Source organism: Rattus rattus, chromosome 6 (assembly GCF_011064425.1).
Source record: "Rattus rattus isolate New Zealand chromosome 6, Rrattus_CSIRO_v1, whole genome shotgun sequence".
NCBI classification, from domain to species: domain Eukaryota; kingdom Metazoa; phylum Chordata; class Mammalia; order Rodentia; family Muridae; genus Rattus; species Rattus rattus.
Genome location: NC_046159.1, coordinates 49829382 through 49854312, shown reverse-complemented (window position 1 = coordinate 49854312; position 24931 = coordinate 49829382). Strand labels below are relative to the sequence as shown.

Below are 24931 nucleotides of genomic sequence, written 5' to 3'. Positions count from 1 at the left end.
TATCTTATTTAAAAAAAAGAAAGAAAGAAAGAAAGAAAGAAAAAGAAAGAAAGAAAGGAAAGAAAGAAAAGAAAGAAAGAAAGGAAAGAAAGGAAAAGGAAAGGAAAGGAAAGGAAAGGAAAGGAAAGGAAAGGAAAGGAAAGGAAAGGAAAGGAAAGGAAAGAAAAGAAAAGAAAGAAAAAGAGCCTTATTGGAGATACAGCTTAGTAATGGAATGCTGGCCTAGTACAAGGCTCTAAATCTGATACTAGAAGAACCATAAAGAAAAAACTGTGTTGGGGTTGGGGATTTAGCTCAGTGGTAGAGCGTTTGCCTAGCAAGCACAAGGCCCTGGGTTCGGCTCCCAGCTCCGGAAAAAAAAAAAAAGAAAAGAAAAACTGTGTTAACTCTGTAGCATTTTGGGTAAAGCATAGAACTGTACCCTATGTGGTTTTATAATGAACTAAATTTGTCAGTAGGTAGCTAGAAACTAGGGTATAGCTCTGTAATGGAGCATTTCACTAACATGGGGGAGGTCCCAGGTTATATTCCTGCACCATCCCCACACCAGAAAGAAACAAGACAGAGACAGATTCCACCCACTAAAAAATTGCAACTAAAAATGAAAATTAGGTACTATTTGTTCCCACATTAAAACATTACAACTATATATTTTTAGTATTTGTGATCCACTTTGATTTTAACATTTTTGAAGAAAAAAAGGCATGTTAAGAAAGAAACTTTACGTAAAAATTAAGTCATTCCATTTCATTTACCAATGAGAACGAATGAACCTAGTCTGTACTATGGAAATTACTACAGTAAATTTTTAAAAATTTAACTCAGGTGAATTAAAAGTCTGGTAATAATAACTATTAAACATTTAAAAATTATTTCTACATCACTATAAAATTATTTACTATTATTGATATACTTTAAAATTTTCAATAAAAAGTAGACAATGTACAATTTTATTAATAAATAGTGCAAAAGCATCAATGATAACTGTTGAAACATTAATTTCTTTGAACAGCCATGTCTTGGTTTAAATTTGTGCATACTGGTCTCTGTGGCATTGCAAATAAATACATGAAAATATTTTGAATTTTCATGCACAGGTATGACTCTATAATACTGTTTACAAATTATCATGGACAAGTTAAACTCTGCAATAATTAATACACACATGGACAGTCACAATTATGAGTAGTAATGAAGAAATTGCCTATGTTTGATATCTCTAGATGTCAGGTTGTAAATATTTAATGTTCTTAAGACATAATTCCTCATTTCCATTCAAGAATACATTTCTATACAGGTGAATACTCAAATGCAAGCTGAGGAATATGTTGTTTGACCATAACAAATTCACACAAAAAGACAGTGTTTGTCCTGCTTTAAAGAAGCAGGACATTTGTTCATAATCTTTCCTGGAGGCATGGTTTTCAGTATTACTAAAATGAAAATGCTTACTAGCCCAACCCAGAAGTTCAGTCTTCAAGAGAAACTTATAAAGTTAAAAAAGAGTCATTCATTTTTTATATATATGTATATATAAAAAGTCAAATTCTAGCCACACTAATGCTAAAAATGACATCAATTAAATTTCCTTTCTTGGGTGTTCCCCTCTGCCTCATCTTCCTGGCTCTTCAATTGCATAACATTTATAAAGCATATTATTTCTATGAATTTCTATTATGTGCAGATTTATTTTCCTTAAGTAAAATGAAGTTTGAATAGTACAGTTTGTGGTGTGGTGACGTCAGCAACAGCCAGTTCTTGTCCATCAACTAGTCCCAGTTCTAAAATAGAAAATTGTCATTAGACCAAGGTAAATAAATACCTCAACAACAACAACAAAAATGACACAAACACACAAATTATAGCTTTATAGTTCAGATACATTTTTAAATTTGATTTCTTAGAGTTTTAATTTTTTCTATTAAAAGAGCCATCAACTCTATAATTTTTAGAGATATAAATAATTACAATTTGGTCATATTTAATTAGGAGTGTAACTAAGTTCAAAGCCAGACTGGGCTACAAGCAAGTTCAAGGCTAAAGACACACAAACGCATCCTATCTCCAAACACTGAGGGCTGAGGAAACAGCCAGCGCAGGGATAAGGCCCGTGCCAGCCAGCACGGGTTGCCTGATTATGATCCCTGGTACTGGGCACAGACAGACACCACCCCCACCACACACACACACACACCCACAAAGGGGGGAGGGAGGGAAGGAGGGAGAGATAGCAGACATTTACTAAAAAAGAAAATTATGTTAGGGTATACATTTACTTAAAATACCTTTTAATGTTTTGGAAAGATTCGGTCTCGTTCGTTCTTCAATAGACGTTACTGACTGGAGAACAACATTATTTTAATGCATAGCACATAAGAAAAAAATAACACAATTTTCTTCAAAAACATTAATGAATACTACTGACCTGTAAATAAAGTGTCCTGTTTTTCCCCTCTAACGTGGCTGTAATAGCTGGAGACTTCATTTGCCTAAAATAAAGTGGCAAACACCATCTTATTTAAAGAAAATAGTTCTTGCTTTGTTACTGTAAAGTTTAAAACTGACTTTTACAATATAAACACTCAGCACTTACAGAGAAGCACTATTGGTTAGATAGTCTAACACCTCTTGCAGTTTAGCTGATGGGGAGAACTGGATGTTTTGAGGAAGCTGGCTACACGCAGGGCAGTTCTCCTGCAAACATAAAAGAGTCACACTGTCTTAGTCTCTTTTTAAGCAGACATAGAAATCGAGTTATTTTACAATCATGCATGTTTCCTATGAAAATACTTTTTGCTTTAAAGCCTACTTTGTAATAGATTATTTGTTCTAAATTCTTATGCTTTACAGCATCTAAGCTATCTAACAAAAGATACATATTATGTATTAGCTTTAGTAACTCACAGCATAATTATCTTCTAATTCCTAATAACTAATACATAAAAGCAAAGATTGTATAGTGAAGAATATTTTTATTTCTTTAATGCTACTAACCTTTCTCTCTGCTTCAAATGTGTAAGTGTACAGTCCATCTACATCATTGAATACTAAGTAATTATTAAGGGGAATGTATGCACTGTAATGAAAAAAAAAGTTCATTTTATCTAATTGAGCAAGGTTATAAGGAGGATTTCTACACATATTAAAAAAAAACTCATTACCTTGTTAGCTATCTTTAACCAGAAAAATTCCTCAGCTCACAACCATCTGGAGATCACCCTCTTCTGGCCTGGGTAGTCACATATGCAGGCAGAATGAAAAAAATAAATAAATTTTTAAAAAAAAAAAAAAAAAAAAAACTCATTAAAATCTTGAAAACCTCAGTGGCACACAGCTTTTTGAAAGTAAAATTCTGCAGTTTAAAGTCAAAATCAGATAAAATTGTAATTTGAATAGAAAATGGATTTTAAAATACACAACTTTAAAAACATAGGAAGGAATAAGTTTTGTATTTGTTTTATATGATCTAAACAATACAACTTTTCCTTCATCTCATCAGATCAATGAAAAGCTAACCCTATGAGTAAAAAGACATGCTAAAACATTCCTTTACTGTGAGCACTTTGTCTAAGAGAAACATAAGGTCCTGTAAGACATAATGAAACAAAAAATACAGAGGAAACAGGAGCAACCCACCCAAGAAGATATCAAATTCCTAGAACGCAAGTAACTACAGAAATGTCAATTTAGACATTAAGTCAGAATCAAAGCAAAAAGTAAAACTGAAAGTCTTTTTCCCTTACCTGCAATGACTGCATTTGTAGAAGCTACTGCAGGAATGATTCGTTTTACTACCCCTGAAAAATTTGCCAAATAAAATATGGTCATTGTTTTTTTTTCTTCAAGATTTTTAATCAGGTGTAGGGGAACACATGTGTGTGTGTGTGTGTGTGTGTGTGTGTGTGTGTGTGTGTGTGTGTGTGTATTGCACACGTGTGCATGTGAACATGTAAGTGTAGGGGTCCTCAGAATCCAGAAGCTTGCCTGGCCTCCTGAAGCTGGAGTTAGAGGTAGTTATGAATAATAAGCCAGCTAAGCCATCTCTCTAGCTCTGTGTTTTTTAAAAAAGAAAAGTCACTTTAAGTTAAAATCATGTAATTAAGACATTTAAAGTCTCGATTATGAAATACCATTTTCTGATTTTTCAGGCATTCAAATCAAGAGATAAAGTTGGGCATAGCCAGGCATGGTGGTGGGAAGCCGAAAAGACCCTATCTCCAAGGGAAAAAACAAACAAACAAACAAAAAAAAAACCAGACACCTTTAAACATGAACTATCATCTTTAATTCTCAACAGTCTATAGTATGTTGAAACATTAAGCAACAGTACTGAAACGAAGTCTCTGTAGTTTTCTATAAGGACAAAGCAGAAACATAATAACAATAGTGTTTCCTTATACTACAAATATAGTGCGAATACTAAATATTATTTAATGTTACTGAGATGGTGATGGTAGTCTCACCATCCTTGTTCTAAAAAGAAAGGAGACGAGGCTGAGAAATTAAATATGATACCCACAACATTACTCCTAGCAAGTACAGAAATGGGCTGTGCCCATGCATGTCCATCCCACACAGTCTTATACATAGTACTAGACTCTGAAATGTCTTAATAAGTATAAACGAAGTTTCCTAATGATTCTTGATATAGTTAATTCAAGTCATTCCATTCACAAAATGTCACAATAGAAAAAAATACAACAGCCTTTTTAAAGTATCTTTCTTTTACACTTCCAACATGACCACACAGGACAAAGCACAACTCTCTAGTTTGACTGATTCTAACTTTTCACTTCCATATTCATGTAAGCTATGAACAAACCATCTTCCATAATAAAAAAGGAAGACTCGCGTCTTCCAACTGCACTTGAATCGCTCACTCTAGAGAAACCACGTGAACCTGGAGGTGAGGCAGCACTACCAGATGTGTTCCCAGCATTCCAGCAGGAGGAGCACAAGTAGACGAAGGTGAGGAAACAGGCAGTAGGCATGAACTGAATTTAAGGGGTAATACCAGAACGAGTAAAGAAAACAGTCACAGAAAAGAAATGACAAATTTGAAAAAAAGAACAGACAACTCTTTCTAGAGACTATGGCAAAATTCCAAAAGAGAAGAACTATAACAAGACTGAACACTGGTCACCCAGGCTGAGCAGGACTGTTCACTGTGAGCCCAGGCTAGAGGAGGCACGTTCACGGACTCTGACTGACCCAGCAACCAGAAAATGGGAACACAGAACAGCCAGGCTTTGGGGGAGCATCTGGAAAGGTCTTTCATGGTATCTTTGTGAAGACAGTAGAGAAGTCTGAGAGACTCAAGAAGATCTGACAACAGATTGAGACAAATCTAAAAAGGCTGCTAAGACCCTTGGTTTGATCTCCAGGACCAATACAAAATTTAATAAACAACCTCCAGAATATTGTTTCTGTGAGAGAGGGGATATGGGGAGGGAGAAACGGGGAAAGGAAGGCCTAACCACTAGATCTGTGAAAAGATATGCAAATTTTAATGAGTAGCGATGAATGTGAAGAGAGTATTAAATGCAAAAAGGGTTCGGCTCCCAATGCCCATATGCAGCTCAGATCTTTCTATAACTCCAGTTCCAGGGGACGCATGCCTTCTTCTACACTCTGCAGGCACCAGGCATGCATGCATGAGATGCACATATATACAAGCAGACAAAATAGTCACATAAAAATTTAAAAATAAAAAAAAAGCAATTAGATTATGTAAGATACTGGCCAAAACTCAAACTAAAGAAGACACAGCTAGAGTAACTACTTGACAATCTTTCGACAGCTCTCCTAGAGAGGATAAATTCCTCTTCAGTGAAAGATGAAGTGAACAGTTAGACTTTGAAGATAAGGGCTCTTTCAATTGTACAATTGTATAAAAATATGAATCAGTGGCACCATTCAATCTCCACAAGCTGAATAGCATGTATTCTCCAGAACACGGTTAGCTACTACCTTGGAATAACTGGAAAAACACTGCTTCCATAGTTCTTCAATTAAACTGCAGATGGATGGTGATCTCTTAATTACATATCAAGCATTCTTGCCATAGAGAAGTGATTCTCAACTTTCCTAATCCTGCAACCATTTAATACAGTCCTTCATGTTGTGGTGACCCCCAACCATAAAATTATTTTGTTGCTACTTTATTGATTGTAATTTTGCTATTGTTATGAATCATAACGTAAATATCTGATACAGATGGAGTTAGGAACAAATCACTGCCATAGAGTATTTCCCTACCAATCCCACAACTATGACAGTTCACTAACTCACCTTGAGTGAGTCTGTAGGTAACACCTCTAATATTATATTGTGATGCTCTCTCTACAGACTTTTGGAAAATCCACTGAATATGTTCAGGGTCATCTCCGTCTAATGGAACCCCATCTGTTGTGGGGCAGACAAACATAAGGTAATTTTTAAATGTAATTTCAAAATGAGTAATATATAAAATACTTTTTAAGTCTAGATTGTTAAATTACCTCCAAAAGGCTGCTCTTTAGGCCACTGCAACATCCTTACATACTCGATACAGTGCTCTGGGAGCCTGGGCATAGATGCAATGGTACACATGGGGAAATTGACCTAAAAGTGCAAAATTTGTCTTTCTTAGTAAAATTTAAATTATGAGCTATTTTAAAAATGCAACGTCTAGTTCTGGTTTAGTTCATAGCATTCATCTCAGCTCTTCACTATAGGGCACTAAGACTTGTATACTAACAGGAGGCATCAGAGTCTCTCAGGGCTGCCCTGCCTGTAAAGACAGACACATGTGTCCTACATTTTTAGAGCATACACACTCAAGCTCTGTTGGCAATGAAAAGAAAAGTACTAAATAAATTCTGAAATGGAAGGGACTTAGTTTTACCTGTATTCAATGTAAAGGTATAATGCAAACCAGCACAAAAGCACAGAATTCAACCAACTGTAAGTTAATACTCATAGAGCTACTAACGTTTATAAATCAAAACTGCAACCATCCTTTAAAGTGAGTGTGTATGCTACAGAGCTCCATTTTGAAAAGATCATTCTTAATCCTAAACTCTTTATCACATTTACTTTGCATGTATGTGCCTGTGAGCATATGCTAGTACACACTATGACAGTCAGAAGACTTTTAGCTCCACCATGGGTGTCCTAAGATTAAACTCAGCGTCTTTATCGGCTAAGCCACCTAACCAGCCTTTTTCCTAGGAGTTGTGGTCTCTGTAATAATGTCAGTAGACCTTCCTTCCTCATGAAAGGTATGCTCTAGGAGTCCAACAAATACCTGAACCCTATGTATATACATTTTACCTTAAGTTTAAATTAAAGGAAAGAATATGAAGAAAACAGACAGAATATAACTTGTCCCAACATATAACTTCGTAATTTCTCTTAAATTAAAAAAGTAAGGAGCTGGAGCTCAGTGGTTTAAGAGCATACACTTCTCTCTCAGAAGAACTGAGTTTGGTTCCCAGCACCATGTCAGGCATCTCACACCAGCCTGTTACTCTGGCTACAGAGGAATCTGTCACCTCTGGTGTCCAGGACCACTGTACTCACATACCTACACACTTTCACATACACACATAATTAAAACAAAAACACACTTAGCAAAATACCAATAAAAAAAGTACTAATACAAAACCACAAAAGCAGATCTGATATATATCATCTTCTCTCAAACACAGAAGACTATCATATTTTATTCGTCTTAGCAAATTTTGTTTTAAATTTTGCTCTTGTTTTGAGGCTGAAGTCCACTAGTTTGAGCCCATGCTGTCATTATGGTAAATACGAACCTATACCCTTAAATGATATATTTAAACACTTATCCTCAATTACAAACCCTAGACACTGACCAGATGTTATAGCCAACACTAATTACCACCCAAGATACTAAGAAAGAGAGGTAGGAACTTTTCTGATTACCTGTGGTGGGTAAAGTTCCAGAGTGCACTCAATACAAGCGGTCATTCCAGGCAAAATCACTCGGGCGTTCCCTTTAAAGCCTTCTGTGCCCCCATCTATCAAAGGTACAATGGAGCTTGGATCCAACACACCATCTTCATAATTTAGAAGAGATATCTAGGGAAATGTTTTAAAGGTCTTAAAAAAGAATAGGAAGTGGAAAAAAAAAAAAAAGCAACCACAGCAGTGTATTTCTAGCAAATTCTAGAAGTTAGTTTGGGACTCAGTAGCAATCTATCAGAATGAACTACATTCCTAACAATAAACACATTTCATTGAAAATCAATGAAAGCAGTAACAATGTGTATAGCTACTCAATTTAAAATTAAACCAACGGTTCTGATTTGAAGCAAAGACCTTTAGAGAACCTGAACGATGAAGTGTTTACCAGCATTCCATTGATCCATCTCCTGGCTATGATAGAGTCCAGGCCACATACGATAATATGAAATTCTACAAGAAAAAAAATCCACATGTAATTTTTAATATAGTCTATGTAGTCTAGGCAAGTCTCAAATTCTCTATCCTCTTGCTTCAGCCTCCATAGTGCTGGCCCCACCACACACACACTAGGTCACTAGTGCTTACAAACACACACACTACTATACCAGTGCCCTAACAGGGGTTCATGGAGTATTAATCTATCACTGCCAGTGGACCACTACTAGAAAGGAAAAGTTTGCAGTGGAAATTTAGTAGTATCTGGTATGAACATCAGAATGAAGCAACTGCTTTTAGACATTCTTGGGCTTTAAAGAAGCCACTGTGATAGGTAGTGATTGTATCCTGTGATTTGTTTGTCTGAAGGAGCTTCATAGACTCTGCATGATCTTAGTCACAGACGCTCTTAGCAAACCAGAAAAAGTCTTGCACTAGTGAGCACTGCAAATAGCACAGGAGGCTGCAGAGGTGATGATATGCTCCTTCACGAAACACACACATTAGATCGGGGGCTCTGGTGTGAGGAACTTGCCTCACTCAAAGGCTAGCAGTCAACAGATATGCTTCTGAAAGGCTGCTTGGGCTTCATTCAGTCCATTGAGGGTGATCCCCTGCTTTCTCAAGGCTTCACGGCATCTGCATGTCTCTCTTCCATCATCCCACATAACTCAGATTATCAAGGGCCGTCTGTGTGATGGGACAGAAAACGCTACTTTCCACCCACCTTTGCTGTGACTCTAAAACTGCTTTGAACACAGTTTACCAATTTAAATAAAGGCAGTTATGCAACGTAATTACTTTGTTTAAAAAAAAAAAAACATTTTATTAGAAGCTCCCCACCCTCCTAATCCTTTAGTAACTCTTAATTCAAGCAAGCAGCTAGTGGGATCTACTAAGAATCAGTGCTGTGGTGTTTCAAGTACCCAGAATGAGGTAAAACAAAACAACAAACTGGAGAAATTAGTAAGAACTTAGTATTAATAAAGAACTTACGTCGGTAGAAAGTGTCGTTAAAATCTTGAATCTTGTTGAAATGTCTGAATTCAAAGGTAAAGGAACCTAAGGTCCTAAGTTTTACAGTTCTGAAGTGAATTTAACAATGCCATAAGGAACACACTGTTTGTTTATCCACACTGATAAGTAATCAATGTGGAATTCAGGAAGTCTGACAAAATGGGGTGGTCCCTATTTTCTGACAAACCAATGTAGGTCATTGACCTTATTTTATGCATCTGTGTCTGTGCACAAGTGGAGGTAGGTCCATCTGTCTCTTTGTCTCTTTGTCTGTCTGTCTGTCTGTCTGTCTGTCTGTCTCTCTCTCTCTCTCTCTCTCTCTCTCTCTCTCTCTCTCTCACCCACACATTAAATAAATGTGTAAACAAAATTAAAGAGTTATGGTATTTTTTTGTGAACTTTGTGTTTCATTTTGCTTTGACATTTTTTGCATTATTGGTCTTTTGCTTGTTTAATTTGTGTTTCAGTGGAGGGGTTCTATTTGTTTCTTGGGTTTGGTTTCTTTTTTTTGAAGAAAGAAAAAGAACATAAAATTGGGTGGGTAGGGAAGTGGCAAGGACCTGGGAATTGAGAAAGGGAAAAATACATGGTTAAAATATATTGTATGAAAAGAATTCTTTATAGCAAGAAACAGACTATCAAAAAACTGTCAAGAGTTTTATATATACATATAAATGTATATGTGTATATGTAAGCCTTATATTAAAAACAATCCACAGAATTGCTAGTACAACTGGTTGTATTGGTTTTACTTACATAAGACCCTGGGCCTGGATGCAAATTATGCATTTTTTCTACCTCTGGTAAAAATCGGCTGTAGGTCTCTTTTCTAGCCAGTCAGCAACTTTTGGTCATCACCCTGCACTTGCAGGCTATGTGGATCAGCACACATTTAATCTCAGCACTTGGGAGCCTGGCCTACATGAGAAATTCCAGAACAGACAGGGCTACATAGAGACCCTTTCTCAAAAACCAAAAAAGCACAAGTAAATACAGAATGTGTTTAATTTTACTAGTAAAGAAAACAAATGATACCACTCTAACAATGCCCTATGTTCTCAAAAGCAACACAAAGAGGGACAACACACAACATGCTCATCTAGACTCCTACCTACAAATGAAGGTATTAAAAAACCCAGCAACTCGGGTTTAACCTCACCCATTTAGAACTCTATCCCTTTGAATGCAGCAACCAGCAAGGCACACTGAGAACTAGGTTGAAAAAGAAACAAAAGAAGCAGTAGAGAGTCCCAACAGGGAAACTAGGAGGCAGCCCAAGATAGTCTCTCTTAGGTGGATATCATAAAACAACTTTCCCAGGTCTCAACAACAGGGCTAGATGGAACACGAATATTCTCCCTTTTGTCTACTTACAAAGAGGCCTGTATTTCTATTTTCAAGCAGATTTACTTCAAATAAACAGATATTCACCAAAAGCAGTAAAAGCAGTACAGAGAAGCTATACTTTGAATGCTCACCATTTACAGAAGTGCACTAGATCAACCCATAAAAAAGGCAACACTGGCATAGTACACAGCTACCCATGACACCTTCTGCCCCCCGGTATGGAGGGAGTATGCCATAGCCATGGTATAATTAGGAGGTCTGAAGACGACGACAACTTAGGGGAATCATTCTTTCCCTCTGCCATGGGGGACTTGAGAATCAGGCCACCAGGCTTGGCAAGAAGAACCTTTAACCCCTATCTTGCAAGCCTTGTTTCTTTGAGAGTCTCCCTATCTAACTTGAGTAGCCTGGAACCTCTATGTATACCAGGCTGACCTTCAACTTGCAGCAATTCTCAAACCAAGTACCATAGCACGTGGCTAAAACCTCTCAATGTACATCAATATACCAACTCCCAATTTACACCCATTCTTTGGTGATTTCTAACCTGCTCTCCATCTTCCTAAGTGTTTCATTTAACAACAGGATATATATGTCCCAAGGACATGACAACCTCTTGAGGCTGGACATTTTCTCAAATGCCCATGGGCTGCATCCCAGGTGTACATGTTTCTTTAGTTGTTCCTTTTACTGCTTAGGAGTGCTCGCTCTACCGCACAGGTGACCACAATTCACCTATCAAGCAGGTCCTGGTTTGGAGTGTCAACAAATATAGTTGGTGTAAGCAACATGTACAGATTTTTCTGAGAATACATGCATTAATATCACTAAAGTGTCCCAAAATGAACCAACTCAGTAATAAAGTTAAATGCATATTTAGATTTTTTTAAAATGGTCAAACTATTTTCTAGATGATTATTTTACTTTCTATCATGAATAACCACATTTTTCTGTTATTTCTGTCAGCCCTAGATACTACTCCTCCTCCTCCTTTAATTTACAAGGTATGTAACATCTTGTCCAAGCTTTTGTTTGTCTTTGTATTAGACTGAATTAGGGCCCCATGCAAACTAGGCACGTACTCTACAACTGAGCTTCACCCCAGCCCTTTTAACTTTATTCTGACACTGGATCCACTAGTTGTCCAGGCTGGCCTTAAGCTCCCTTAACAGTGGGGTCACTGAGTCTTCCTGGATGATGAGCACCTTTTATAAGATTTTGACATTGATCTCTTCAGTGAACTCTCCCTTTGCAATGTCCATCCACTTTTTAAATGGATGAGGTTTTTTCTGCTAAGTTTTAGAATTTCTTTAATGAACACTCAAGCTTCCATGTCTGAAGGTGTTCCACGCATAGATTCAACCAACCCTGGATCAAAAATACACAACAAAAGGAAAACTGTCAGTAGTGAATGTAAACCAACTTTCTTTCCATGGTTTCTCAGATAACACAGCATGATAACAATTTTTATAGCATTTAACAGTAGGTATTATAAAAGATATATTAAGACATCAGATACAGATAAATATCCAGATGTGGTCTGGTGGTTTGTATATGCTTGGCCCAGGACGTGACACTCTTAGAAGGTATGATTCTGTTGGTATAGGTGTGGCCTTGTTGGAGTAATGTGTCACTGTGGACTTGGGCTTTAAGACCCTCACCCTAGCTGCCTGGAAACCAGTGTTCTGCTAGCAGCCTTCAGATGAAGATGGAGAACTCTCAGCTCCTCCTGCACCACGCCTGCCTGGATGCTGTCATGTTCCTGCTTTGATGATAATGGACTGAACCTCTGAACCTGTAAGCCAGCCCCAGTTAAATGTTGTCCTTATAAGAATTGCCTTGGTCATGGTATCTGTGCACAACAGTAAAACCATAAAACATGTGGATAGCACAAATATAAAAACAGTATACGTTTTAAGTATTTATTATATAGTACTGGGGGTTGAACCTAGGACTTCATGGAAGTGAACTACCAGCGAGCCCCATCTCCAGCATGCTACCTTTCTGCATGTAGACTTGAGGATCAGTAGATCTGGATTCCTGAAAGGGTCTGGGAAGCAATCCCCACAGATACCCAGGAATAACTGAACTCTAGATTGGTTCTCTGTCGGCTGCTTTACAAGTGTTCTCTCCAGTACCTAGCCTGTCCTTTTAGTCCCATAACAGTCTTTTTCAGACCACAGCTATGAATTTCCAAGTGGTCTATGTGCTCTCCATCAAGCCTCAGAACCCAGAGATGATCTGTACCATTCCCTGATTTCACAGCTTTATGAATTACATCTGTGATCCACTGTGAGTAAAGTGTGTGTCCAAGATATAAGGCATAGGTGAAGATGCATTTACTTAATACTAAAACTAGAAAAGCTGATAATGACATCAGCTATGCAAATAATTTAAAAGTCAAGGCCAAAAACATGAGCACAACCACAAAAGGAAGACTGGGCTGGAAAGCAAAGGATCGGCATCTGCTCAGTAGAAAGGGGCAGGCTGCAGACGACCTCCGCACCAGCAGCATTCTCTACTAAGCATCTGTCATAATAAGGGGCGGTTTTAGAAAAACACTTTCTGTTGAAAGGATACGGGACCACGTTGCAGTTAGGAACTCTGTCATTCAGGAATTCTGCAGCAACTTCAGCCTTGGGTCTTCCAACATCTTTAGGCCTACAGAAAACATTGTATCAAGTTGTCATCCATAGTATGAATTTAGATGATCTACATAATTAGCTTCCAAATGAAAAAATGGACAATTTACTTATAACATCCTTTGGAAAAATACTAACTACAGTTTTTTTATTATTCTTAAGAGAGAGAGAGAGAGAGACAGAGAGAGAGAGAGAGTGTGTGTGTGTGTGTGTGTGTGTGTGTGTGTGTGTGTGTGTGTGTAGGCATGTACATGTGTGTGCAGATGCCTGCGGAGGCTAGTCATCAAGCTAGAATGATGGGAGAGTGTAAACCACCGGGCACTGACCCTGAATCCTCTGCAAGAACAATCTGTGCTCTTAACTGGAGAGTCACCTCTCCATCAGTGTCTCAGTATTTTTCTATCAGTAATAAATTAAGTGTATAGTTACTACACCCTTGATGACAGTGTAAAAAGTCTAATTTCATTTAACTGAAAATATGACCTATAAACAATAGGGTCTCCATCCTCCAGGGTTAAGCCTAACAGCAGCATGTTTAATGGCTACTTCCAACCATGACACTTCCTAATATAGAAATATCCTAAACACAGAGCCTTCCAAGCACACAGCTTGAATCCCAGAACATCAATCTGTTGTTTGGTTGGGTGAGACAGGATCTTACTCTACAGCTCTGCCTGGCCTTGAGCTTAGTATACAGCCCAGCATGGCCTCTAAAATTTTAAGCAATCCTCCCGCTTCAGACTCTCAAATGCTGGTATTGTACTTGGGAACCACCATGCCTGCTTCACTGTGTTTATATGTTGGTCTTAGTAACATACACACAAAGACATTCACTCTGGAAAAGAAAGACCCTCTAAGCGTTGCCTCCATCCTTTGTGTGCCACTTAAGTAGGAATCAGAGGTCCCTAAAGTATGGCAGGATTTGTTATGCTTGTTTTTTTGAGATAGGTATTACTACATAGCTCAATCGCATCCAGATCCTCTTGTCTCAGCTTCCTTCGTGCTGAGATTACAAGAATGCATCACTTCCTTAACCATATTTTAAAAAAGAGACTAAATTTCAAAGACAGCAATATTTTCAAGAAACTAAAAGCAAAGCTAGAAAGATCCCTCTGTGACAATTACCGGCCCATAAGTCCAGAAGGATACGAAGGGTCTCGTCAAGCGTGTGAATACTGTCTACCATCTCCTCACAGTTCCCATGGAAGAGTAACTGCTTCACTGTAACTTCCTGGTACATACATACTCTAAACATTGAGCCCTGATTCTCTGTATCCTTCACACAGGGCAATATAAGATTTTTAAAGAGTAAAAAAATAACAAATCAAAATTTTATTTAAAATTAGAACTTCAAAGGAAACATTTAATCAGGTCAATTTTCCTCTTCAGCAATAAAGAATTTATTCTTTCCCTATTTAAAGTTGCTAAGAATTTTATTCTTTGTCCTTACTTGCATAGAAAGGTACTATAAAATAGAAACCTTGATTTGAATCCCACATTCAAGCTTTCTGCACAGACAGCTCTTCACATATGGAAGAGGAAACAGTGAGTGCCAAGATTTCTAAATGTATTTTTGTGCTTTTATGAGTCTCACAAAAGAACTCCAGCAATTTTAGTGAAGACTGTTACCTTAACTTACAGGATCAGGAGACCCGAATCCTGCAACTTAAGACACTGTCATAAATAAAAGTCATCCTTATGGCAACAGCCTGTGTTAGTTACCTCTGCAAGTGTCATTATTATTGGAACTATGTTAGTTATAAATTAAAAGGTGAGGGCTGGAGAGATGGCTCGGTGGTTAAGAGCACTGACTGCTCTTCCAGAGGTCCTGAGTTCAATTCCCAGAAACCACGTGGTGGCTCATGACCATCTGTAATGGAATCCTGTGTCCCCTTCTGGTGTGTCTGGAGACAGCTATATTCTATTCACATATATAAAATATATAAATAAATCTTTTTAAAAATAGTTAATTAATTAAAAAGGTGTGGCTTGTTATTAACAATCAATCATCAGTCTATTTCAAAGCTGTAATATGTTAAAAATTTATCAGAAAGGAAAGGCACACAAAATGCATACATGTGCTTATAAAACAACCAACACCTGAATACTCAAATATGTATTCCAATTTCTAAAGTATAAAAGTAGCACTTCTTGGGGCTGGACAATGGCTCAGCAGTTAAAAGAACTGACTACTCTTCCAGAGGACCCAGGTTCAACCCCAAGAACCCACACGGCAGCTAACAGCTGTCTGTAACTCCAGTTACAGGGTTTCTAACACCTTTACACAGATATAAATGCAGACAATACACCAATGAAATTTTTTTTTTAAAAAAATAGTTCTTGTTTTTGTAAAAATCCATGTTAGACCCTTAGTAATTATTACATTACAAAGAACACAAATTCAAATGTTTATCAGAATTTTTAAAATGTCAAACTTACCTAAATAAAAACTGCCTATTTAAATTGGAAACATCTATAGTGTCCATGTCTATAACATGAATCTGTCTAAAACCAGACAATGCCTATGGAAAGAAAAGCAATCTAATTAGGCAACAGTTTCCTTTTAAAACATAACATTTAAAAAGTCTAGGTCCTAAATCCATACATTTTCAGTGATAAATTCTACATAATTACACTCTTTGGCTTAAAAAAGTCTGTGCAAGGCATTTAAAAAATTTTTAAAAATTGGTAAAGAACAAAAATGCACAAGCACTTAGGTTTAAGTCTTCTCTAGCCAAGAGAAAACTCACAATCTCTCCTGCTTTGTATCTGCTGACCCCTTTGCCTAGAGCCTTTCCTTCCCAATGTTCTTCTAGGACACTGCTCCTCCCTATGAAAACCCTGCCCTCACCACCAGGCTGCCTTCCCTCAGGCCTTCCTTTTTCACCCATTTATTACCATCTGACATTCCATACACCTTCCTTCTCTCTTTTTTTTTCCAAAAGAAAATCTGAGTTCCATAAACAGACATCTGTTTATGTTCCATTTTGAGCTTTTATCACCAAAAATTGTGCATGGCATTTACAAGAGGAAACTCAATATACATTTGGTTAACCGGTAATTATTAAAGTGAGTTTCTTTTTTTAGAGTGAGCTTACAGTGAGTAAAAGGGAAGTGAAAAAAATGCATGTCTTCTATGCTTACATCTAAAACAAGCAAAATAATAAATGATGAAATGAAAGGCCTACATTCTGTGAATGTGCCTGAAGGATCAGAATGTAGTGCAATGGTTCTCAACCTGTAGGTCATGACCTTTCACAGGGCAGGGGTCCAAGACCAAATATCAGATATTTACATTACCATTGTTAGCCATAGCAATTTTACAGCTATAAAGTAGTAACAAAAACAATTGTATGCTTGGGGTCATCACAGCATGAGGAACTGTATTAAAGGGCTGCGACATTAGGAAGGGTGAGAACCAGTGGTGTAATAAATAATCCTCAGATCTAATCTGAGCATACAACATTGCACTGTACACTGTAATAGTAAATCATGGCTTCAAAACCAAAAAGTTAAGCCTTAAGGGACCTGTAAATGCCTAATTGGGGGGGAAAAAAAAAACAATGCCCAAACTCTGCAAACCCTTCCCTTTGGCAAGTTGTGAGTTTTCACACTAGAATAAGTCTGTCTGGAAGGGAGTTCTCATTTGGAACACCATACATACTATTCCATACATACTACTATTGATTTCATTAAGACTTGTCTTCCCAAACTTAAAATTCACTGCAGACAGAGACCACAGTGACTTACAATCCCCATAGAACTAACATTGCACTAAACAGAGTAAGTGTATTTCATTTTAAAACGTCAGTAGGAGCAACACTAGCGTTTCCTAGCCAATCAGTACGATTGTGTTGATAATAAATTTTAATTGCCAGATTGAAGAGATGGCTCAGCAGTTAAGAACATGTATTGCTCCTACAGAGGGCCTGGGTTTAGTTCTCAGAACCCATACGACAGGTCCCAAGTCTCTGTAATGCTAGTTTCATCTGACAGCCTCTTCTACCTCCCTGGGCAGCAGGCATCCATGTGGTATACATATAAGCTGGCAAAACACTCATACACATAAAATAAAAATGAACCTTGTATGCAAATGAATTTAACTCTTGGTAGGTCACAGGTGTCTTCTATATGGCTATGATCTGCTTACTATTTTCTATTTTTCTACCCAGTTAGAAACCAGGTATACAGTGGCTCTATATTAATTCTCTCCTTCCTAAATCTGTTAAATTAACAGAAACTTATGCAAAGCTATTTCATGGTTATAAGAACTCAATGAAAGCAATTACATCACAACTATTTCTAAATAGCACACAGAAATAGTTTTACTAAAGGCTCAGGTGTCCTAAATCATAGGCACTTATCATATGGTCATCAAAACAACCGTCTTCGGTCATTCAGGGATTCTGTGAAAAAGGGCACAGTTCTTTATGTAAAGAACTGATGATGACTTGGATTAGAGTCTAGGAACTTCACTTTATTTCAGAAAAAATGAGGGAGTCTTTCAATTTTGCTGCACCTCAGTGTGTCATCTTGGATAAAGTGATGACAAAAACCGACAAAACTGGGTTATTGGGAAAAGCAAAAGAAATAATTATTTAAAATTACACATTAAAAGATAAAACTATCTACTCTGCTATTTAGTTCAATAAAATATTACCACTAGGCAAAAGGGGGAAAAAAAAAAAGAAAAATATGACTTAATTTTAAAACTTTTAGAATTCCAAAATAATAGTATACATTTTTATTACTGTCTAGAATTTTACCTGCGAAATTTATCCAATAAATGTTCAAGAGAAAAAATTAATAATCGTGAAATGAAGACATTCTTTATATGACAGGAACAAAAGAACTTATCTCTAAGAGAATAGAATTATACATATATAATTATACATATATATTACCAGATTTTTCAGTAGCTCACATCCTAAGCCACCAGCTCCAATGACTAGAACTTTACATGTATCTAACAAGAACTGGAGTGACTGTAACGAATAGAAAGACGTATTAAAATCCAGGCGGTCACCACAAGAACCATGAATAAGGCAACAAACCACACAATAGTTGTTGGTGTAGGCACAAAAACACCAATTAACGATAAGAAACACACCTGACATGTTATGAAAGAGATGTAATTACAAATTTCAAAATCCTAGTAATTTCAGAGTTTCAATTTTAACACTTTACTTTTACTATATGAAATTAAAAGCCTAGTTCTAACAGGAAAATTAGCCTTAGGGCTGGATGACTCAGCAGATAAGGCATTTGTTGCTCTTGCAGAGGACCCAGTTTGATTCCCAACACACACACACACAGTGGCTCACAACCATCCATAACCCAAGTTCCAGAGAAAAGGACACCCTCTTCTGAACTTGCGGGCCTTTGGCACATGAGGTACATACACAGACATGAAGGCAAAACACTGATAAAATCTAAAGAAATACTTAAAAACTATCTCTAATTATACTTTTTTTCAAGCATTGGTACACCATTTTATAGGTAATATAGCAATTTAACTACAGCATTCTCTATTTTCCTTCTCTCATTCTTTATGCTTTTTCTTTTAATTTTAAAATTTTAAGTGTTTGAAGGTCTAACAAAAATTAGATAAGAACAATTACACCTTTCTTTGAACAATGAGTGGAGCTTACAAAACTTGAGAAATCAGCAAATTCTAAATCAGCAGAAATAAAACTTGGGAACACTGCTTAACAGAAGTGACAACCTTAAGCTATTGTGCAGAAACACTTTCAAAGTACAAGAAAATATGATGTATAACTATATTATACAAAGAAAGAATTGCTATTATGCATTGTGTTTACCACTAAAGGAGGAAAAGGACTTATTTGCAACAAGCTACTTAACCAAATTTGAGAGTTTACACAACTTTGAGTGGCGTTTCTATTTCAAAAATCTCTTCATGGGCACAAAAGGTCATACAACACATTATAGTGATTACTTTGTTCCTACTTTGTAATAAGAAAGAAATTTTATCTAATCAAATATTTGCTTCAAGTCAGACACAGTTTAAAAATACATATCTATTATATTGCAAGCACATTTTTAACATTCAATTAATTATAGTCAGTACTAAGGAAAGATTTCCAACTAAATTTTAATACCCAGGTAAGCATATCTTACAGTCTTATTAGAATTAATTTACCACATCAGGGCTACAAACAGGGAAATGTGTCTTAGGAATCATTCTAAACTATAGAATTTTAAACATACCAGAATATGATATCAACTTATCCTATTCTTTAAAATATTTAAACTTATATGAAAAATATAAAAATGCATCTCTAGTCATTTACATAAATTAAGTTGTAAAGATTCAACTCAATACTCATAAGATTCACAAAACAATTTTATTAATTATCTGTATTATAAGAGTAAATTTAAAAGGAAGCATCTTATTATTTTTGAAATGTAAAACTATTAGAGCAGTTCTTTAAAAATAAATATTTCTCACTTCAGTGCTCGGTTCGAAATCGGGGTGTGTGAAGGGTCCAGACCGCTCGAGGAACTTCTTTACATGGTTCCAGCGACCTTCCCAGTCTCCAGTGTCCCCACACCCACCATCAACAGCCATTCTGCACAGAACACAGTAAACTCAGCTGCAAAGATCAGTATGAAAAAGCCAGGCCCATAACTATTAGGTCTCCCCAAATGTAAAGGTAACCACACATCAGACCTGCTCAAATAAAAAGGAAAACTGAGTTGTGAGTTTTTCCAGTTTTGGCTTGTCTATTGTGGGAAAGCACTCTTCACCTACTTGATGAAATAAATCAGCCTCTGTATTCCTAGCTTCCTCAGCACCCAAAGACCAAAGTTGGAACACTAAATGACTCGGTGAGAAAGGACTTCCCTCTGTTTGGTATTTAGTCTTACTGAATTTCCATCATCGGTTCCTTCAGTAGAAATACAAATGCATAGGGTGAGGGGGACTTGAAGAACTATGGTGCTTAAATCTAATACTATCTATGGCTCCTCCCAAGTAGGAAAGATGAGGTCCACTGAGCATTTTTGGATGAAAGCAATATTCATACATTTCTTTCCTCAGAGGGGTTCCAGTAGTTTTTTTGTTGTCACAAAACACAAAAGAAAACGTTTAGATTAAAATTATGCCACAGATAGGCATTACCATCAAGAAATCTTTAAGGCTATGTAACTAATAAAATGTGACTCCTCTAAAAACAAAAGCAAAAAACTCAAATGCACTTTTTAATCTCAGATTCATTCATGTTTGGCCGGGATAACTTTCCTGTAACCCCAAAGTTTCTACCTTCAAATATATTAGTAATTATCAATTTTTTTACAAACAGGATGAATACACATTGCACAGCTGATGTTCTGCTGCACTGCTGGGTTGCACTCCACAACCAAGCGCATTCTAACTTTGAGAAGATTCCTTAACTGTCAGAAACCTCAACTGTGGATTACAACTACTTCTGATGGTCATGAGGCAAAGAGAGAATTGTGAATTGAACTCAGGGACAACTCTTGGCATACAGCAAGCATTCGAACTTTGTCATTTGGTGCAAAAAAAAAGTAAGGACTTAAACAGTGGGAAATGAATGTGAACCCTTGCATTTGAAATTCAACCATAGGGAGGGGCAGGGAAAAGACCAAAGTACTACTGAGAACTGACACAGAAATTATGAATTCACCACACCCACTACAGGAGTATATTTTTTTTTCCCCTTCCCACGGAGGGAGGGGAGAGGAATCCCGTAGGATTGGCCATATGAAAAGAATTTTAAAACCTGTGGCATCAAAAAACTAAGTATTTGATACAGGTTGTGTGGTGATTGAGAGAGCGAGTTGGCATCTCCTTTAAGACACAATTACCTTACAAAAATGACAAGTTTTAACACAATTCCTGATTCAGAGTGTTCATAAAAAGTTTATACGATTGCCTCAAGTATTTACCAAGGACCCAAAACAGGCCTCGGGTACATTTAGATTTAGATTGGATTCACTTGCCACAAGGTCACAGCTCTGCCAATTTGGGTTGGAGGAAGAGGGGGGTACCGGGTGGCTTTTGCAGGAGCATAGCCAGGGAGCAGCCGGCGGGTGGCTCGGGCTTGGGACGGGGTCAGGGGTGAGGACGCGCGGCCTGCTCCAGGTGCACCCCCTCCCAGTCCCCCCGGGCCCGCTGCGGCTGGTCCCCTAGGCCTGGGATTAGGGGGAGGCGGGGGTCTCCGGAGAGGACCCCGGCCTCCCAGCAGCACTAACTTCTCAGCCAGCAGCTCCTCTATTCTCCTTCTTTTCTTCTCCCTAAAAGAAAGAGAGAATAAAAGAAGGGTCAGCATCAAGCTCCAAAGAGAGCGCCGCAAGGGTATGGGGGGCGAGGGGACGGGGCGGGGGTTGGGGGGCCCCCGGGTGGCAGCGGTGACCGCCCACCGCCGCGCTCTCTCACAACCCAGCCCAACTCGGCGCTCCGGCAAAACCCCGATACTTACGGCTCCTCGCCATCCGCCATATTGTTCCCCGCCTCTTCCCAGAGCCCCTCGCGGCGAGCGGGTCCGCCCGGGGTGGGCGGGACTGCAGATTAATAGGAAGAGGGCGGAGTGGAGCCAGGGCGGAGGGGAGGAGCTTCAGGTAAGAGAGTAAGAGGGCGCAGTAGGGCGGGGTTTCAAGGGGAGAGGCGGAGCTGGCGTGTAGTGGGATGAGGCTTTAAGGAGAAAAAAGGCTGAGCAGGCGCAGAGAGGGTGGACCAGCGCGGTCTTACTAGGCAATTAGAAAGGGTGAGGGGCGGAGCCAATACTAGAGGCGTGGCTTCAGGGGACCGGAGGGAGGGGTGGGAGTATCTGGGTAAGCTAGTTGAACAGTTGGAAGCCATGGGTAAATTGGCTGCTTAGGTTCCCTTAGGCTTTGCAAGCATTTCACACTGTAATTAAAATCTTTGATTAATTGTGCCTACTTAAATAATGTTATACCATCTATCATGTTGCTATGCCGCATGAACTTAGATATGTTACTTATTTATACATTGATATGTTGACAAATGATTGCATAAAATGTTCCTATATTCTATTTAAAAACTGAAACAACCTCCCCAATATGCCAGTGCTTTCCTCCGGGAAAAATGGTGAAAAGAATTTCTGTTTTTCATATTTCAGGAAGATTCAAAATCCTTCCCTTCATGAGCATGAAGTTTAAACCTTACACAGACATAGGGTAAAGAATCTTATTTTCTTTGTGAAAATCCATATTAAACTTTAGTGTCACACCATTTTGCCAGAAAACTATTGTTATACATGTATTCATCCAGATATATATTAGATAGATAAGTGAATGATAGATAAGATAGATGATTAGATAAGAAAAGTATAGAGATTTATTATATAACCCATCACCTTAAGGCAGTAATATATAAATGAACTTTTTGACTCTGCTCTTCATAGTCATGTATTGTATGCAAATGAGTGATTCTGGTAGACAAGAAAGAATTGTGTTCATATATTTCAAATATGTATCTACACAAACATATCTCTTTTACTAAAATGAGATAAAAAATTTAATATGTAGCTATTAGCCATGAGACCTTGGGTATTTCCAGATCCTTGATTGTAAAGTGAGAATAACAACATTCACGAGTATGAGATTGAAAATTAAGTGAAATCTTGAGTGGTTCTCAAATATAGTTTTTGATTGGAATCACTTGAAGGTTACAAATTCCAGGTTTGAGTTTTACCACAACAGATGGTTTGTGGATGCACTGTTTGAAAATCAATGACAGCAGATAAAGCTTCCAGGGTGCTCATTAAAGGAGACGCTGCTACTCACCTGTGGCATTTAATCTACTCTTTTTCCTATTCTCTATTGAACTTTAAGGAAGGCTCGTCTGTTATGATCCCCCAGCTGTCTTCATCAATAGCACACATTGAGCTAAAAATTCAGCCAGAACCAGACAGTGAGAAGAGGAAACTGAGCCTTGGAAATAGGACAGAAATAGCAGAGGAAGAGGAAGAAAAGAAAAAAGAAAAAGAAAGTCTGCAGAGCTAGCTCAGCAGTTGAGAGCACTGCAGCTCTCCCAGGGGACCCAGGTTCAATTCCCAGTGCCTCACAATAGCCTGCAACTCCCTGGCACCTAGCACACAAGTGGTGCAAATGTTCATTCAGATAAAACACCCAAAAGAAGTTTACAAAGATGTCTGTCCGGCATCTGTGTGTCACCGTGACTCACCATTTTGACAGCTGACACCAGGCATCATTAGAGAGGCCTATCTGATTAGAAATATCCACCTCCACTTGTTAATAATGACAGTGACAGTGGCAAGTGACCAACGTCCACTGTAGATTTACTTTTATTTAATCATAAACTATTAGCATCTACTATAATGTATGGCCAGACAGTGGAATAATCAGAATGGTGCTTACTAAAGTTAAGTCCCTGTGGAAAAGCCTCAAGTGAGTGCTTTGGAAAAAAAAACGTTTATTTGTGTGTGTGTGTGTGTGTGTGTGTGTGTGTGTGTGTGTGTGTGTGTGTGTGTGTGTGTGTGTTCCCACAGAAGCCCCTTGGAGCTGGAGTTACAGGTATTTGTGAGCCACCTGATGTGGCTGCTGGGAATTGACCTTTCCTTTGGAAGAACAGCAAGCACTCTAAACCACTGAGCCATCTGTCAGCATTTGTTGTAAGAGACTAATGCAGCGAATATCCTTACTCTTACTCCCCTCCCCCCCAACCTAAAAATAGTGACATAGCTGCTAATAATAGCTCTTAAACAGAGACAGGAGTAAAGTTGATTCATTTGTGCTCATTCTCATTTAAAATAGTTGGATGACGAGGTATAAAAATATAGAGAAAACAAAACAAGCAAACAAAATTGATCCAAAAAAAAAAAATCTACCGTAGTCCAACCAGAGACAGAAACATACTCAACATTTTCAGAGAAAGGGGGACTCATCCTATGAACAGAGAAAACAAAACAAAACAAAACAACAACAACAACAACAACAACAACAAATACAGACCTCTTTGGATTCTCTTCTTTTTTTATTTGCAGTAATGAGGGATGAAACTAGGGCTCTGTGACACTGATACCTTTTAAAATTCTTACACTCCGGGAATTCCTCCACACCCTCTGATTTCCTATAATTGAAGAAAGGCCTGGCATGGCTCTATTTAGCACTCTCCTCAGTGTCTCCGAATGAGTATTTCCTACAGGGCAGGCCCTCAGAGGGCAGAGCAAGGCAAGCACTTCCCCTTTGTGACTTCCCACAGTGCCTTCACAAGGTTGGAAAGGACCTAGAATGCCTGCTGGCATGGTACTAAGCGGTCTCAATAGTTTTCTCCTATTTTATCTATTCAGAGGTAACCACAGTGATCAATGGTCTCATTACGGAGAAAAGTCAGCAGGTGTTTATTATCAAAGTATAGAAAGCAGGTTAAAATACTGTAAACATCAACCAGGTAAATTAAGGACTCTGCTAGCTCTTTGTTTTGTTGAGTTTATTGTTTGTTCTTGTTTGTTTGTTGTTGTTGCAATGATGGAGTCTGTACACAGGAC

General features: G+C 37.9%; 1 protein-coding gene across 2 annotated transcripts; it reads right to left on the bottom strand.

The window, feature by feature from the left end:
* Nucleotides 1-726: 726 nt before the first annotated feature.
* On the bottom strand, nt 727-21973 carry Uba3 (ubiquitin like modifier activating enzyme 3). 2 transcript variants are annotated; one of them, XM_032906039.1, is made up of 18 exons: nt 21881-21973; nt 21654-21695; nt 19888-20008; nt 18320-18400; nt 15855-15937; nt 13354-13434; nt 9406-9449; nt 8360-8424; nt 7933-8088; nt 6501-6603; nt 6292-6405; nt 3724-3797; nt 3304-3334; nt 2995-3080; nt 2594-2694; nt 2426-2489; nt 2286-2340; nt 727-1781 (listed from the first exon to the last, which is right to left on the bottom strand). In XM_032906039.1, exons 1-18 carry the CDS (start codon nt 21898-21900, stop codon nt 1696-1698), a joined length of 1407 nt encoding a protein of 468 aa, XP_032761930.1. In that variant the 5' UTR covers nt 21901-21973; the 3' UTR covers nt 727-1695. The 2 variants fall into 2 exon arrangements, with proteins under 2 accessions (XP_032761930.1, XP_032761931.1); XM_032906040.1 differs by lacking the exon at nt 21654-21695 and having other exon boundaries at nt 21881-21962.
* Nucleotides 21974-24931: the final 2958 nt, after the last annotated feature.

What these genes read in the sequence shown, in the direction of transcription:
- Uba3 (XM_032906039.1), bottom strand. Translation starts at nt 21,900, where the DNA reads ATGGCGGATGGCGAGGAGCC. An exon ending in TGGAACTTTACCCACCACAG is followed by an intron (nt 6,604 to 7,932) that starts GTAATCAGAAAA and finishes TTGCACTTTTAG; the next exon opens with GTCAATTTCCCCATGTGTAC. An exon ending in TAAAGAGCAGCCTTTTGGAG is followed by an intron (nt 6,406 to 6,500) that starts GTAATTTAACAA and finishes GCCCCACAACAG; the next exon opens with ATGGGGTTCCATTAGACGGA.